Genomic DNA, 16175 nt, shown 5'->3' with positions numbered 1-16175 from the left:
CTCCAAGCTAAATGATGGAGCCCACAGCATGCCTTTTCTACTAAATCTGAAAGATGTAATCAGGGAGAGATAGTCCTGAAATGACCCAATCCCATGCCATGTAAGGATTTAAAGGTCAAAACCAACAGCTTGAATTGGACCTGGGAAAAACTGGCAACCAATGAAGCTCATGGAGCAGATGTGTAGCAGGTGTTCTATGAGGAATATATGTCTGTGCTGCTGCATTTTGCACTAGGTGAAGTTTCCAGATACTCTTCAGGGACAGCCTTGTTGAGGTAATTCCCCGTTAGGAGAATGAGCGCATACAGGGAGATGTATTTGAGAGTAGTGTTTGAATAATACACACACAGCACACAGATACACTGTACAGTAAATGTAGGGTTTTACTTTCAATAAAGGTTTAAGCAAAGTTCAAAACAAGCAGTCACAGGTTAAATCAGTCAGTTTTCAGTCCAGGGATAATCCAATAACAAAGTCCAGTGTCAAAAACAGTTCAGTATCAGACTTACATCAAATCCATGAATAACAGTCAATTAGGAAAAATGGAGTAACGGCAATATTCTTCAACAGAAGGAAACGGAGACTGAGACTCTCTTCTGAGACTAAGACTAAGACTAAACAACTCAGATTTCTGGCTCCATCTTATGGCCGTTTGAGTAATCACACCCAATTACAATTTTTTGCATTCTTAAAGATACAGTATTAAAATGTTTATCCTGGTTTATATATTGTCAACCCAAATAGCTGTTAGGTGACTTACATTCCCAACAAGCCTGAAGTAGAGCACATTACAATAGTCCAACAGGGAGGTGACTAGGGATGAGGGAGTGTGAATAGAACCCCTTGATCTAGGAATGAGCGCAACTGATGCACAATACAATGTTGTGTAAAGGCCCTTCTAGCCACAACTGCCATCTGCTTGTTGGTAAGAGTTGTGAGTACAGGAGGATCCCCAGATTGCACATATGGTCTACTTCAGGCAGTATAATTCCATTGATCAGCAAAGAAGGCATAGTGGTGAAATGTACGTGGCTTTATACTTCTTCAGGTAAAAGTGGAATGAGTAATCTTTATATCATAATACTCCAACATATGCTTTGAAACCTTTGTGATTCATTTCATCTTCATCCAACTGAAGTATCATTCAAGAGTGGAAATAAAGCACAACCAAAAAAAAGCCCTAAAATTTTCAGAAATATAAAGAATTGGAACACTTTCAAAGCACCTTAACAAGGACCACATATATGTAGTTATTATAGTATGCTAAATAATTCCCAATGTTGAGAAATCAGAAGAGAGGGAAATAGGATAGAGTAGGGGTGTCAAACTTGTAGCCTGCAGCCCGGATCTATCATGCGCTGGCCACGCCTATCCCCATTTTAGCAAAGGGGGAAATTGCAATACGTCATGTGATGATAGCATGTTGGCGCAAGTTTGACACCCCAGTTAATTAACCAGGCCGAATTTAGTTTTTTTATTACAGATTATATTATTAAAAGTGATATAACTGGAGAATAAACTATTCTAGGTTTTTTTATTCCTAAATAGAAGTGATAATGGTTGAACAAATTCTGTGTTTTAGAGCAGGGATCCCCAACCTTTTCGACGCCGCCGGCGGTTCCGGCGTCAGCTGGGCGCCAGCGACCGGTTCCGGCGTCAGCTGGCGCCGCCATCTTTTGACGAAAAATCACTTCCGGTGGCGTCACGGAAGTGATTTTCGTCAAATAGCGCCAGCGCTTCTGGTGAGCTTTTGGGTAGAAATGGCTTTCTACCGGAAAAGCTCACCAACGCTGGCGCCGCCATCTTTGACGAAAAATTGCTTTTTTACCAAAAAGATGGCGGCGCCAGCAACCAGCGACCCGGTAAGGCTTGTTCCGGCCCGGTACGGTCCGTGGACCGGCGGTTGGGGACCCCTGTTTTAGAGCACACAGTTGAGTATATTCCACTTAGTCTATCACCATGGTATTTTTCTAGTTGCCTAGGTACTAACCAAGTCCAGTTCTGCTTAGTTTTTTAGTATTGCCCGGTATCAGCGTTCCAATGAAACTGGGTGTCAGATTGGAACAATGACCCATTTCAGATTCACTTATCCCTCTTCCAGAGCAGTTTCAAAATTGACTTGTTGCCCTTCCAAAGTTTTGTTCCAAAATTGGCAAAAAAAGTGTGTTCCTTTCAATGTATTCCTTATCTTAATTTTTGGACCTGTTATATTTCCAGAATAGCAGCCCGAGATTTGTAGAGATGAAAGACTGTGTTGCAACTTTTCTGTGGGAAACTGAAGCTGCCTGTCCAGTCACCAGTATACAAGGCGAGTCTCAGGTAAGAGAACAGGCTTATAATTGCATGCTATGTGTAAAGATGGGTTAGAAGGATCCATATATATTAAATGTGAATCCTCATAATCCATCTTTTGCTTGTTGATCTGAAATTCAGTCTAAGAAAGCTTGCATGTATGCTATGGGTGAAATCTTGTTTCAGCTGCCTTTTTTTTCTCCTCTGCAAAGACTAATTCTAGTTTTACATTTTTACCCAGGAACTCATTATTAATTTTCATTATGTAGAAAGGCTTCTGGGAGATGACTAAGATAGTAGAGGCAAGCTCTTGAAGCAAGCAAACTTACAAAGAGCTCTAAATAGTATACTGATGTTAGAATTCACTTTTATTCAACTTTTTATCATATCTTTTTTGTTGAATCAAATTTTCCTAGATCATTCTCTTAAAAATTTTATTGGGACAAACTTTAAAGTCTGTTTTTTTAAAAAAAAACTTCCAAGGAAGATGTGAGACACAAATGGCATAGCGCTTAAACCTTGTATGTGATTTGGTACAAACACTGCTGTAGATAGAGGGCACTTTTGTAAATATTACTAACCTTACTTCACTTGATATCCTTTCAACAAGATAACAAGATATTTCAACAAGATATTCAACAAGATAAATATCCTGAATATAAATAACTTTGAACTTACCTCTAGATAATCATAACCATATGATAGATATTACTTCCTTGACTCTTTATTTCTAAGGCTGCAAATGTTTTAAGTTTAGGAATTGTGTCTTTTCCTGCAGAGCTGCTCTGTAAAAGACCCAAACACTGGATTTCTATATAACCTGGAACCATTAGCTTTGGAAAAAGCATACATTGTCGAAGGAATTAAAAAGAGCTACATGGTAATAATTTTAGTTTCTTAGTTCTTACAGTTTTTCTGAAATGAGTTAATAAATTGGTGTACTTTCTTGAGGGAACTATAGAAAGCACTCAATACCATATCTTGTGTTTTGTAAAAAGAATTCCTGATAATAAGATGTTAATAACAAAATTTATCATTGGTGGGGATGGAAAGGGAGGACTCAAAATGGAAAAGAGAAACAGGATTTGTAGAAGGAATATCTGAGACTATGTGATTAAATGAAAACTGAAGATAGCGGATGATGTATTAAAGGAAAATTAAATGTAAAAAGATTCAATATGTATAAATGTATATAAGAAATATATATATTATAAGATGTAAGACAAAACGATATATCAAATATGATTTCACCATGTTCAATGTTTTTAAATAATGTATTTAATAAAATTTGAAAAAAACACCAATGTTAATAAACAGCAAATAAATATACTGTGAACTACGCATTGCGAAAAGCTCTAGCCCAAGGACTGAACAAATTATCTATATGCAGGATTTAGTAGTTAAATGTAAAAGACAGGTCATTTAAATCTTGTAAAGCTGCTATGAAACAGAACAGAAAATACTGAGTTATGAGTTAGATGACTTATATGGGCTAGTTCAGGGCTGTGAAACTCCCAGCCTGCAGGCCGGATGCGTCAACGCACTGCCCACGCCCAGTTTAGCGAAGGGGAAAAAAGTCCTGATACATCATGTGACGCCACTGCGATGATGTGAGTTTGACATCCCTGGGCTAGTTAGATGGGTAAAAGGCAACTTACAGAGCTGTTACTGTGGAATTAGAATTTTTCATATCAAACTCAAAGCTTACATTTATATTCTGTATCACTTTGACTGAGCTAAAAATCTTGTAAAGATAACACGAATAAAAGAGGAGGATGCAATTACCAAGTGTGGTCTTGATAATCATGTCCATCAAATAGTAGAAAATTAACATACATTGATTGTGTTCAATCTTTTAGGTAAGTATCTGTAGACCAGCCAAGGAATGTGGGCCTATTCATGGTACTGAAATTGATGATTCAATTGGTGGATGTGAAACGGAAGACCTGCAAAATATTCGCTTGGTGAAACTGAACAAAACTCTTCAGTTGTCTACAGAAGGGTATCTTTCACTTACTTATACAGGTAAAATGAGAGTGGCTTTCTTTGTAAACGTTTGCTTTTTGATTTAGTCACTACATGTTTTCACAAGATAATATTTAGTCATTATGCAGTGCCCATCAGGCTTTCTTCTGCAATCTGTGGTTCCTAGAGCTCATACCTAGAGAAACACCTATTATTCTTAATTCAAAGGAATAGAACAGAACAGAACAGAACAGAATAGAATAGAATTCTTTATTGGCCAAGTGTGATTGGACACACAAGGAAGTTGTCTTGGTGCAAATACTCTCAATGTACATAAAAGAAAATTCGTCAAGAGTCATAAGGTACAACACTTAATAATAATCATAGGGTACAATAAGCAATCAAGTCATACTAGGAACAAGTCAATATAAATCATAAGGATACAAGTGACAAAGATACAGTCATACAGTCACAAGTGGGAGGGGATGGTTGACAAGGTGTGATGAGAAGATTAATAGTAATAGTAGTGCAGACTTTGTAAATAGTTGGACAGTGTTGAGGAAATTATTTGTTTAGCAGAGTGATGGCATTTGGGGAAAAAACTCCTTGGGTTCTAGTTGTTCTGGTGTGCAGTGCTCTATAGCATTGTTTTGAGAGTAGGAGTTGAAACAGTTTATGTCCAATGCACAGTGTACAGCTTGTTGGCTATTGGCTTAAAAATTGTATATGTTTGCCCACCTTCTGAATCCATAGACATAAAAGTTTAATTCTTCCCCACATTCCTGTAAAAAAAAGAGAGTTTGGAGCTTAAAAATCTGGAGATGTGGAATTCAAGATATATAAGAAAGCCCATAAGTAAGAGAGATTGTAGGAAATGTCCTTTGCTTACAGTGTATAATTTATCTCCATGATACTTCAATATTTGCTCTTTCTTTAACCTATACTAGTAAATGTATCCTGACTCAGTCATGGAAACACATTTTATTTTTTCAAAGTACAAGCTGAACCTGGGTGAAAGTCTTTCCCTTGATGTCCCTGCAAACCATTTCCTTTCATTTAACTGTATTGTTCTTGTGGGGTTTTTTGCTCTTGTTACTGTCTGATGTTTCAGTGTGTGCAGAATTAAAGGAACAACATACACAGCAGTCCTTGTTCAGCAGTCACTTGTTCAGTGACTGAAGTTATGATAGTGCTGAACAACGAGATTTATGGCTAACTCTTGGATTTGTGGCTGTTGTAGTGTTCTCAAGGTCATGTGATAGCAAGGTGAATGTTTGGCAACTGGCTCACAATTGCAACCTTGCAATGTCCCTCACATGATTGCTGCCTTTGCTGTTTTTATTACTGTTTTCTGACAAGCAAAACCAATAGGGAAGTCAGCGGGAGGTTGCAAATGACAATCATGTGATGTTATGCCTAAGTGGGATTTGTCTAACAACAGCAACTCAGACTTAGCAATGGAATTCCCAGCTCCAAGTGTCAGGTTCTGATGTATCATGAGGGGAAAAAAACCCAAAAGCACAGTACTGAATTGTAAAAAATTTTCTCCCTCACAAACACCGACACAAACTGACATCCATCAACTGGAAATTCAAAGTCAGGATTAACCATCCAGTTACTGTCCCACTGTTTTAAACTGTTCCCTAGCCCCGCCCAGCCACCCATATGTGTGCCCCACCCTCCATTCTTCCTTAAGCAGAGTCATTAGACATTAAGCAGGGAGGCCAGCAGAGTTCCATCACCAGCCACACTCAGTGCGCATGTGTGAAAGCATCTGCTTTTGTTTGAACCCTGTTGCTACCCAATAGCTGTTTGGTGTTGATGTCAGCAGCGGTAACGGGTCTGGTGTGGGCTCGGCGGTCTGGTGAGTTTAGCGTCACGGTGGCCGTGTCATTCTCAGGTCCCCACGTAAAAGGCAATCCCGGCTTCTCTGTTCCCTGACAAAATGGCAGCTCCGGGCTGCCAGGCACACCAGGGCTGACACCAGGTACTGTAGTTTATACCACTACCTGAACAGAATTGGAGAATATTTTGTCTTGACGTTTTATTTTCATTCTTCAGGGCCTAATGACAGTTTCATCATCACTTTTACTTGTAATCGGTCCTATCCTGGAGAACTCAAATTTGTACATGAAGAAATGAATTCTGCAAAAAATATTCATAATACTTACTTTAACTTCTACACAGCGTTAGCCTGCCCACCTGTTCCAGTTGATTGCCAAGTCACTGGTAAGTAAACTAGAAAAGGTGAATTTTCCATGTCATACGTTCAAATAGTAAGTAGTGGAATTTCAGAGTTATGGGTATCTGCTTTGTTATATTCTAGAATCTAAAGATCTTTCAAGTGGAATCTGGTTTAAAAGATGTAGACTTTAAGAAATTCTGAGCTCACATGTGACTTCATTATCCTTCCACAGAAGGCATGAACTGTTTTAAAACATATTAGTAGTATAATCTTTGATTTTTGAGGTGCTAGTCATTTTGTTCTTCTATTTAGAAATTATTTTTTATTATACTACAAATCTTCTTTTTTGCCTAAGGTACTGTAATGGTTTTTCTTGTAAATTATGTTTTAAAAAAGAAGAAACATCTAAGTAGTTTTTGACTTAATACTGCAAAGATATTTTAGGTGAAAATTTAAAATGCTCGGTCTCTTTAAAAAATATTTTTTTAAACGTGGAAGGTCCAGAATTTATATTTATACACACACACACACACATACAGAGAGAGAGAGAGAGAGAGAGAGAGAGAGAGAGAGAGAGAGTAGTACCTACATACATACATTTTTTGATTATTTCTCGAGATGTTCTTAAATATTTAAAATAAATATACTAGGAAGTTATGTATAGTGAAGCAGCCAACATTTATTTGTAGAATCTTCTGGTTACACAATGCATATTTTGTTTTAATATTATTTTATTACTTTGCTCTTCAAATGTCAGGCTTGGATGACTAACCTTTTAGAAATTGGGGGTCTGACTTGGATAAGGAGGATTTGATTTAATCAAGCATTTCCAGTTCCTGCTTGTGTTTTCAGATTCTGATGGCAATGAATATGATCTGAGTGACTTGAGCAGAGATCGTGAACCCTGGATTGCCCTGGATACGACAACAGATGCCAAAAAAAGAACTTTCTATCTCAATGTTTGCAGGCCACTTCCCTATATACCTGGATGTCCAGGTAAGTATTGTAGGTTAACTGATGATGTAGGTTTGAGCTTAGAATTCAAATGAGCAGACATAATTGAACAGATTACAGTGATAAGGTTCAGGCAATAGATTGAATCAGGAATCTGTATTCTGTTACTCATGAGCTGCAAGCTTCCCCCCAGTTGTAATTTTGTTACACTTTATTGAATTGATTGATTAATTATGTACAATCTAGTCACTGTCGATTCCTACGATACATAGATACATTTTCTCCATGATGATCTGTCCGTAACGTGGTCTTTCATGTCTTCCGATGGTGCACTCATCATTATTTTAACTGAATCTATTCACCGTGCTGCTGGTCGTTCTCTTTTTTTCTTCTTTTTCATCTTTCCCAAGCATTGTGGTGACTTCATTTGCCGATCATATTAATCAAAGCTAAACAAACAGTTAGGCACCTCTCTTGTGTAAACCTGGCAATAGTTTGTTTCAGAATCTTCAAATGATTTAAAGCAGTGGTAGTCAACCTGGTCCCTACCGCCCACTAGTGGGCGTTCCAGCTTTCATGGTGGGCAGTAGGGGTTTTGTCCCCTACTTTATAAATCACCATTACTGTGGAACTGGTGGGCGGTTAGAAAAAACTTTACTACTAAGAGAGATACAAAAGTGGGCGGTAGGTATAAAAAGGTTGACTACTCCTGATTCAAAGAACCGATTGAACTGTTTCTAAAAGCTTTTTAAGTTGGCTTTTATTCTTCTATCTTTGTCAGATTGAATTGTAATGTTAGAATGTATGTTATAATAGGGGAGAATAGCAATTATCAGTTTGATGCTTGGGTAATGTAAAGATAGAAATAATAGTTTTAAACCAATTTTATTTTATTTTGTACGGAAAGCCAACTGTAAAAATAAGGGAAGTAAAGAAAAACCCTTGTGTATCAACAAAGTCATATTGAGTATATTTAATTAGTACATCTTCAGTCCAGATATGATTAACTTAAAAAAAAGGAGAAAAGAATGTTAAATTACCTCTGAGCCCGTCTTAAAAAGAATTAATGCAACCCTTTTTGGAAAACATAAACTTCTATTTTGAAATGTGTCTTTTGGCTGCAGCTGGCATAATAGGAGCTTGTGTGAAATATGCTGATAAAAGCCAGAATCTTGGTGTCATTCAAATAAGTCCTCAGGCTGCCACCGATGGATCCCTTAGTATTGTGTATTTAAGTGGAGACAAATGCAAAGATAAACAACAGTACTCAACACGGATAATTTTCCAGTGTGATCAAGCTATGGTAAGTTCATGTGTAGCAGGGTTTTTTTTCAAACTTGGCAACTTTAAGGTGTGTGGAATCCCAGAATTCCATAGCCAACCTACTGAGTTGAAGTCATACATCTTACTTACTTACTTACAGATTAAGAGTAGGAAGGGACCTTGTAGATCATCTAGTCCAACCCCCTGCCCAAGCAGGAGATCCTACACCATTTCTGACAGATGGCAGTCCAGTCTCTTCTTGAAAGCTTCCAGTGATGAAGCTTCCGAAGACAACTTCTGTTCCATGGGTTGATTGCTCTGTCAGAAAATTTCTCCTTATTTCCAAGTTGAATCTCTCCTTGTTCAGTTTCCATCCATTATTCCTTGTCTGGCCTTCAGGTGCTTTGGAAAATAGCTTGATCCCTTCTTCTCTGTGGCAGCCCCTCAAATATTGGAAGACTGCTATCATGTCTTCCCTGGTCCTTTTCTTCACTAGACCAGCCATGCCCAGTTCCTGCAACTGTTCATCGTATGTTTTAGTCTCCAGTCCCCTAATCATCTTGATTGCTCTTCTCTGCACTCTTTCTAGAGTTTCAACATCATTTTTACAGTGTGGTGACCAAAACTGAATGCAGTACTTTAGCTGTGGTCTTACTAAGGGTTTATAGAGTGGTATTAGTACCTCCCTTGATCTTGATTGTATTCCTCTGTTAATGCAACCTCAGATTGCATTGGCTTTTTTGGCTCCTGCTGCACACTGTTGAGTCATATTTAATTGGCTGTCCACTAAGTCTCCAAGATACCTCTCACAGTTACCAGGTTTGAAAAATACTGCGTACTGTATATGCAAAGTCTAGTATTTCAATATCTAGATGCTATAACATGACTGCTTTTTGAAACCTTGCAGGCTGGAATTATATCTGTCATTCATATCTTTTCCGACTTGTCTGTATTGTTGCAGCATTCTTTAATGTGTCATGAAACTTAGGAATTCTGTTCCTTTAAAAATATAGGTGCATTTTTCCAAGACTTTTCATTTTTTCTAACCTCAAAGGCTTTGGTTGGACGAAACTTGGGTGTACAGCTACACATTATCCCTTCCCTGGATGGCTCCTTGGGATACTGTCCAGGCTCCCTTAGAGCAGTCTTTAACACCCTTCCCTCACCCTCTTCTGAAGAGAATCAGGGACTCCAAAAGTAATAATATATTGTACCTGTGTCATATGATTGTAGTTGATTTGCGTGGAATAGCTTCACAAACTTTCTTCTGCTTCTAAAGGTGTACAATATATCCTATCACTGTTGCTAAAATAGATTACTAAATTTAAAGTAAAATAAAATAAAAGACTCTGTCTTTCTCATTATTTAAAAATGACTGTTTCATATTGAGCAGCATATATTGCTCAGTTCGAACATTCGTTTCCATTTTTCCACTTCAGAGAAAGCCTCGGGAGATGTGGCAATACAGGTTTTATTTATTTAGGCTTAAAAGGCTTTAAGTTAAGTTTGATGCACAGTTCAGAGTCTTAGCCTTCCTCCCTCCCTCCCTCCCTCCCTCCCTCATACTGTAAGTGAGTAAGATGTGCAGTCTCCAAATTTGATAGATAAATACACTCGGCCACTTCTCTAAAGAAGTCAGTGTATGATGAGAACAAAGGCTGCTTCCATAGGTTACAAATATAGCCAGTATATGATGAAATGTCTGCAACTTGAGAATCATGTCATCTTCCCCCACAATCGTTACTGTGATTCTGCTGCAAAGGTATTTAAAATGAGGATACAGATAAATACGTTGTCCCACAATATCAATCATGTCTGTTGTGTACCAATATTGATTAGTTGGGTTGTGGAATGATAGGTCAGAAATAAAATTCTCAGGTTCCCAGGTTTTGGGGTTTTTTGACAAATGAAATTTGAATGGAATAATTGCCTGTGAATCCAGAGAATGGTGATTCAGTAGCATGTAAGGGAATCAGAAGTTCATTCATTCATGCATGAAACCTGTCAAACTTTTCATCTTTATATTTAGGGATCACCAGTGTTTCAATATGAAAAGGACTGTGAGTTTGTGTTTCTCTGGAGAACTCTAGCAGCTTGCCCTGTGCACAGAGCAGAAGGTAAAAGAGTTTTGTTCTTCAACCTATATATTTAAAACTCATGAATCAGTTTATATTTAATATGTAAGAAGAAAGACTAGTATTATCTTGAACTTAAATACCCTGTAAGTTCTTTTTTAATTTGGGTACATGGCAGAATTCTTAACTTTCAACTATTTCATATAGGGAACAATATGATTATGCATATACATCCCACATCAAAAATTATTAGCAAGTTACAGCTGCTGATATTAACTATTTTTTAATTTAATGTACCAAATAAAAAATTGTTATTGACCTAATTCTACCTTTTACTTTTTGGAATTGGAGCCTTCAGTATTTGTTATAGGCCAGTAGATGGGTTTTGGCCCAGAAGAGATGGCCTCACTTTTTGTATCTGGGTGTGATGCATGTAATATGTTCAGAAAACAAGTGATGCAGGTGTTCCTGGAGCAGAAGTATTGTGTAACTAAACAATTGTCTGTACTGCTAGAGATGTAACATTTTCATATTTTTAGTTATATAAAATATATAGGAAAAAGGGAGGATTTGTGAAGAAAAATGAAATACATAAAATATTTAATATTTGATTCTCTTTAGAAGTGTGGAGCCATTTGTAACATCTTATATATTCTTTAGTTTGCTTTTTAGCGATATGCTTTGGCCATATAGTTTTCAAAGTGAGAAGATGATGAAAAAAACAAGAGTAGTCATTAAGGAAAGGTAATGGAAAGGAAGTTGATGGTGCACATGCATGCAAATGTGAAGTGGAGAAAGTGGGGCATGATGCACCAGCCATGCACCACTTGCCCCATAAGGCCTTCCTGTTCAATGTTTTGGTGGTCAAAACCTGGAACAATCAAGCTGTTCCAAATTTAATTCAGACAACTTACATCATACCTAGAATGGTTCAGCTATATAGGAGTAGCAATTAAATCTATCTCTCTGAGTGATTTACAATAGTCAGCATATTGCCCCCAAGAATCTACATCCTCATTCTACCAATCTTGGAAGAATGGAGGGCTGAGTCAACCTTAAGCTCATCAGGATTGAACTCCAGACTGTGGGCAGAGGCAGCCTGCAATACTGCATTCAAACCACTGTACCACCAGAGTTCCATATTTCTTGACACAGAACAGATTTTGCTTTTGATACTTGCATTGGATAATCTATTACTGTGAAAGTAGTTTTAATTATAGTCAATTTGCTTTACAAAAATTTGTACACTGGATTTTCTGTTTAAAGGAACTTTCTGAAAGAAAGTGATTGCCTTAAATAAATAACTATGTCTTTCTACAGCATTAGATCATAATTTTTCCCTTGTGGTTTTGGTTTTTTTTTTAAGGTGAGAACTGTCAAGTGAAAGATCCAAGATATAGTTATATATATAACTTGTCACCACTTCGTGGGAATGATATTAAAGTCAGCACCGAAGAATATGACTACTACTTTAGAATTTGTGATAAATTAACAACAGGGCTTTGCAAACAACCTAGCAACAGTGAAGATGTTGTGTCATCGTGTCAAATTAAAAAACAAGAGCCACATGCTAAAATAATAGCAGGTAAGGTCATTCTCAGATTGTTGCCTTGATTTGTTATCCAAGCAAATGTCTTCATGGAACTTTTCTTGAATCCCCACATTTGATATTACTCTAGCTAACTTGAGATTGATTTGTAGTGGCTGCATAGTTCTGCTTCCACAGCCAGCAGTCCTCTGGATATGCTAATAACTCCATGTGATTATAATAGGCCAACTAAGATGAAACACTTTGCTGCTGATTGTTAATGTCCTTTTCCCCCCCTACCTTCACAGAATTTTAAATTCATCTGAAAGCACTGTGTGATTCTTAATTTCTGTGCATTTTTATAAATATGCAAATCTATATATACAGTATATAAATGCATATACTTGTCAGTTTATGTATCTTAGGTATATGCTTTTATCTTTACCTCTTAAGTGATTTCTGTCCTCTTTTTATGTGATAAAGTAAAGGTAATTAGAGCACAGGCAGGATGCCTGGACACTCTCCAGCAGAACAGGCAATGGGATTCCATCCACATTGTAAACCCCCCCCAAAAAAAAAAATCATTCAGATATGGATAGCTATAGAAGTGGAATAAACAAAACTCTCTCCATATGGTTGCCCCCTTGTTGTGGAGATGCGGCTTGTGTGTTCTGTTAAGGTTGAGAGCTATGCTGGAAGTAAACTACCAAAAAGTATACCAGAAGGATCAGCCAAGCCAGACAAGTCTCAACGGAAGAGCCAGACTAAGAGTTTCCACAAATGAATGTAGTTTGTGAATCCCAAAAGCTACAGTGATAATGGCCAGTTGTTATGAATTGTGGGAGTTGTGGTCCAAAGCAAAGACTGTGTGCCTCCAGATTACAGAGTAGTGGCGAACTGATAGAGGGGACTTTTGGAAAAGAAGAAAGACAAAGGCCCTAGAGAACTCCTTATGTTTATGTATTGTCTATGTCTGTAATGAACATATATGTTTTTGGCTTATCTTGGACAAATGATATGCAGGAATTAGTTTGTGTGATTGCTTAACTTAATGTAAAGACTAGCATTGGAAGTTTTGGTAGGGTAAAGTATTCTGGTGATTAAAACTGGATTGTTAAAACTTCCATTCCCTTCTCCCAGAAACATATCTATGTTAGTTTTTTGATACAAGTCTAAGAATCTTCTTCCAGCTAAGGATAGCTCATTCTCTCCACACACATATGCTTAGAAACTTTAAATTTTCAATAAGTTTCTCTTAATATTTTGTTATATATATTTTTGTAACTAGGTTTGCAGACTGAAAGACTGACATATGAAAATGGATTACTTAAGATAAACTACACTGGTGGGGAGATATGTCACAAGGTGTATAACAGATCAACAGCCATCTTTTTCTACTGTGATCCTAATCCTAATTTGCAGGTAAGGAGAGTTGGGTTTTTAGTTTGTTCCAAAATAATTAAATGTGGCTTGGCAGTTGTCTAACTTGGAAAGAGAAAGAAGCTCTGTATAGATCAACTATTCAAAAATTAAATGCAGTGAGAGATTAGAGTTGCATAATCCCTATGGCTGCTTGTTAGATAACATGTTTATTAAGGACAAAGATATAAACTGAGTCCCCAAATGCAAATGAAGTTGCTAATGATCAAGGGCAATCCCTTTTTTTATTTTTTTGCATTGTATCAGAAGGGCAAAATAATAAATATATGTAGTTTAATTTAATTTTAATTAAGTTTAAAGAAAATCATATGGAGCTTTTGTCCAGGCCTAACCCTAACCCTATCCATTGCTTTGTCCTGTGCAGTGCTTGTCTTAAAGAATTACCCTGCTTGAAGAACATAAAATATATATGTTCTTGCCATGTGACTCTCATTTCTTTTTCATTAATTTTGTGCTGCAGTGGCTGTCACTTATTTATATATGTTCCAATTCTTTTATTGAAGAAGCCTAATAAATGGCATGGAAATTTTAAAAAAATGATGAAATTGCAATAGCTTAAAGCAGCCACCTCCAACCTACAGCCCTCAAGCCACATATGGCCCTGAACAGCTAGCAATGCAGCCCCACAAGATCATAAACTTTTAACCTGATGTGTGTTGATATATATTAACTATATATTTATACGTAACCCAATTTAATTCATCTTCACTCAATACCACCCAGGCAAGTTGAAACCTTAGACACCACTGGTTTAAAGGAAGAGGCTCTGTCAAAGGATTGGTTCATTTGATTATAGATTGCTAAGATGTTTTCAGTGGGAAGAGTCCAACCCATGATTCTGGCTTTGCTTCCTTTCTTCCACCCCAATGAATTTCAGTCTTGGAATTAGTCTCTTGTGCAAAAGAGTTTGAGGATGCATTTCCAAATGTCCATCCATGATTTAATATTTTTAGATCTGGTGCTGATGTGGTCTAGATCTGGAACTTGCAACAGGGTGTTTTTTTAATCTATTTCCATAGCCAGTATTTCTGAAGGAAACTGAGGATTGCACCTATATGTTTGAATGGCACACTCCTTTTGCCTGCCCACCTGCCAAATCTGTTGAATGCTCCTATAAGTAAGTTGTCTTTCCCCATGGTATATTTAGGATTTTCTGTTCCATCAATCTATTGCTTAATCCATACCAGGTATAAGATTTGCTGTGACATTCTTCTGAAGTTTTCCTCATCTGTAACTGTAGCCTTATTTGTACATGAGCAGCATTTCAATGCTGTCGAGGTAAAATTGTGTGGTTGAATTTAAAGAAAAGAGGAATTAATTAAAGTAGTAATATTGAAAAATAGAGACAAATGCTAGTGTACGTTTAAGTATTTTCTTGCAATATTTTGATATGCCTGTCAGGGTTGTAGGTTAAGATTAATATTATAAAATTTCCCAATGTTCCTCTGCAGGCAGCTATGCCTGCCAAGAAACTGGGGACAATACTTGGGCTTGGGATCACAGTCTATTTTAGCCCTAGTAGCTCCAGTGTGCAGTTTGGATGATGGAGAACATTGGATGTCAGCAGTTCATTAGAATTGCTTTATGTGATTAGAGAGGAATTCAAAAGAATTGTGCATACACTCAAAATTTATGTAAATACAATTGTTTTGAATATTTGACTTGGATTTTTGTAATAGAAGTTGTCTACATCTTGAATATATTTACTCTGTTCATTTATCATTAAATGTTTTTTTCCTTGTTTTGTAGAGATAGCTCTGGCAATTCCTATGATCTCTCTCCTCTGATCCAACAAAAGAAAAACTGGGAGGCTATTTCAAAGATTAGCTCTTCACAGAAATACTATATCAATGTTTGTAGATCATTGGTACCTCATCTGGGAGCTGGTAAGAATTGGGGGAAGGGTATGCTATTTACTCAGAAGTTTTACAGGTGGTTTTGGGGAAAAAATTTGAATGTGCCACCAGATTCTGAACAAAATAGTTCAGTTTCTTTGTGGTGAGTGATTTTGCTCAAGTTAAATCTAGCCTTTTATGCCTGATTTGCCATATATCTGTTGGTAAATAGGAAATATTCCCATCTGTGTAAATGAGTAAAATTTCATTATCAGTTATACAAATCTGGACAATGAAACAATGGGCAGCAGATTGTAAGAGCTTGGTGCCACGCTATTGGGTCAAGCTAGGGCTTATTGGGTCAGCGACAGCTGGGATTGGAATGGGATGGCTGCAGCTTTCTGGGAAGGCTACAGCTTTGTGCCAGGTTGCTGGGGCAGCTGATGCTCCCAGAGCTGTGACACCCCAAGAAGCCCCTGAGTCGAGTGGCTCTGGGGCTCTTCGCCGCACCACAAGGCAGAGTGCAGGGAAGCCAGAAGGGCAAAAATGGGAGAAAGGGGGATAGTTGAAGGGGAGACATTCCTTTACCTTGGAAAAATTCAGGCTTAGGACTGGGAGAGACCAAGCCTAGAATGGCT

At 37.4% G+C, this 16175-nt stretch overlaps 1 protein-coding gene across 1 annotated transcript in view; it reads left to right on the top strand.

Annotated features, from left to right (window-relative positions):
- The window catches only part of IGF2R (insulin like growth factor 2 receptor), a 78350-nt gene that overhangs the window by 33389 nt on the left and 28786 nt on the right, over nucleotides 1-16175 (top strand). Inside the window, 11 exon segments of the mRNA XM_026675248.2 lie at nucleotides 2218-2319; nucleotides 3071-3172; nucleotides 4152-4317; nucleotides 6319-6486; nucleotides 7295-7438; nucleotides 8521-8699; nucleotides 10689-10776; nucleotides 12101-12319; nucleotides 13551-13684; nucleotides 14722-14819; nucleotides 15452-15588. Of these exon segments, the coding sequence (XP_026531033.2) occupies nucleotides 2218-2319; nucleotides 3071-3172; nucleotides 4152-4317; nucleotides 6319-6486; nucleotides 7295-7438; nucleotides 8521-8699; nucleotides 10689-10776; nucleotides 12101-12319; nucleotides 13551-13684; nucleotides 14722-14819; nucleotides 15452-15588 (1537 nt within the window).

This window comes from Notechis scutatus, chromosome 1 (genome assembly GCF_049901735.1).
Source record: "Notechis scutatus isolate UNSWTSFEM ecotype Mainland chromosome 1, rNotScu1.2, whole genome shotgun sequence".
In the NCBI taxonomy this organism is placed as follows: Eukaryota; Metazoa; Chordata; class Lepidosauria; order Squamata; family Elapidae; genus Notechis; species Notechis scutatus.
The sequence above is the reverse complement of the archived record's forward strand: the minus strand, read 5'-3'. Positions and strand labels throughout refer to the sequence as shown.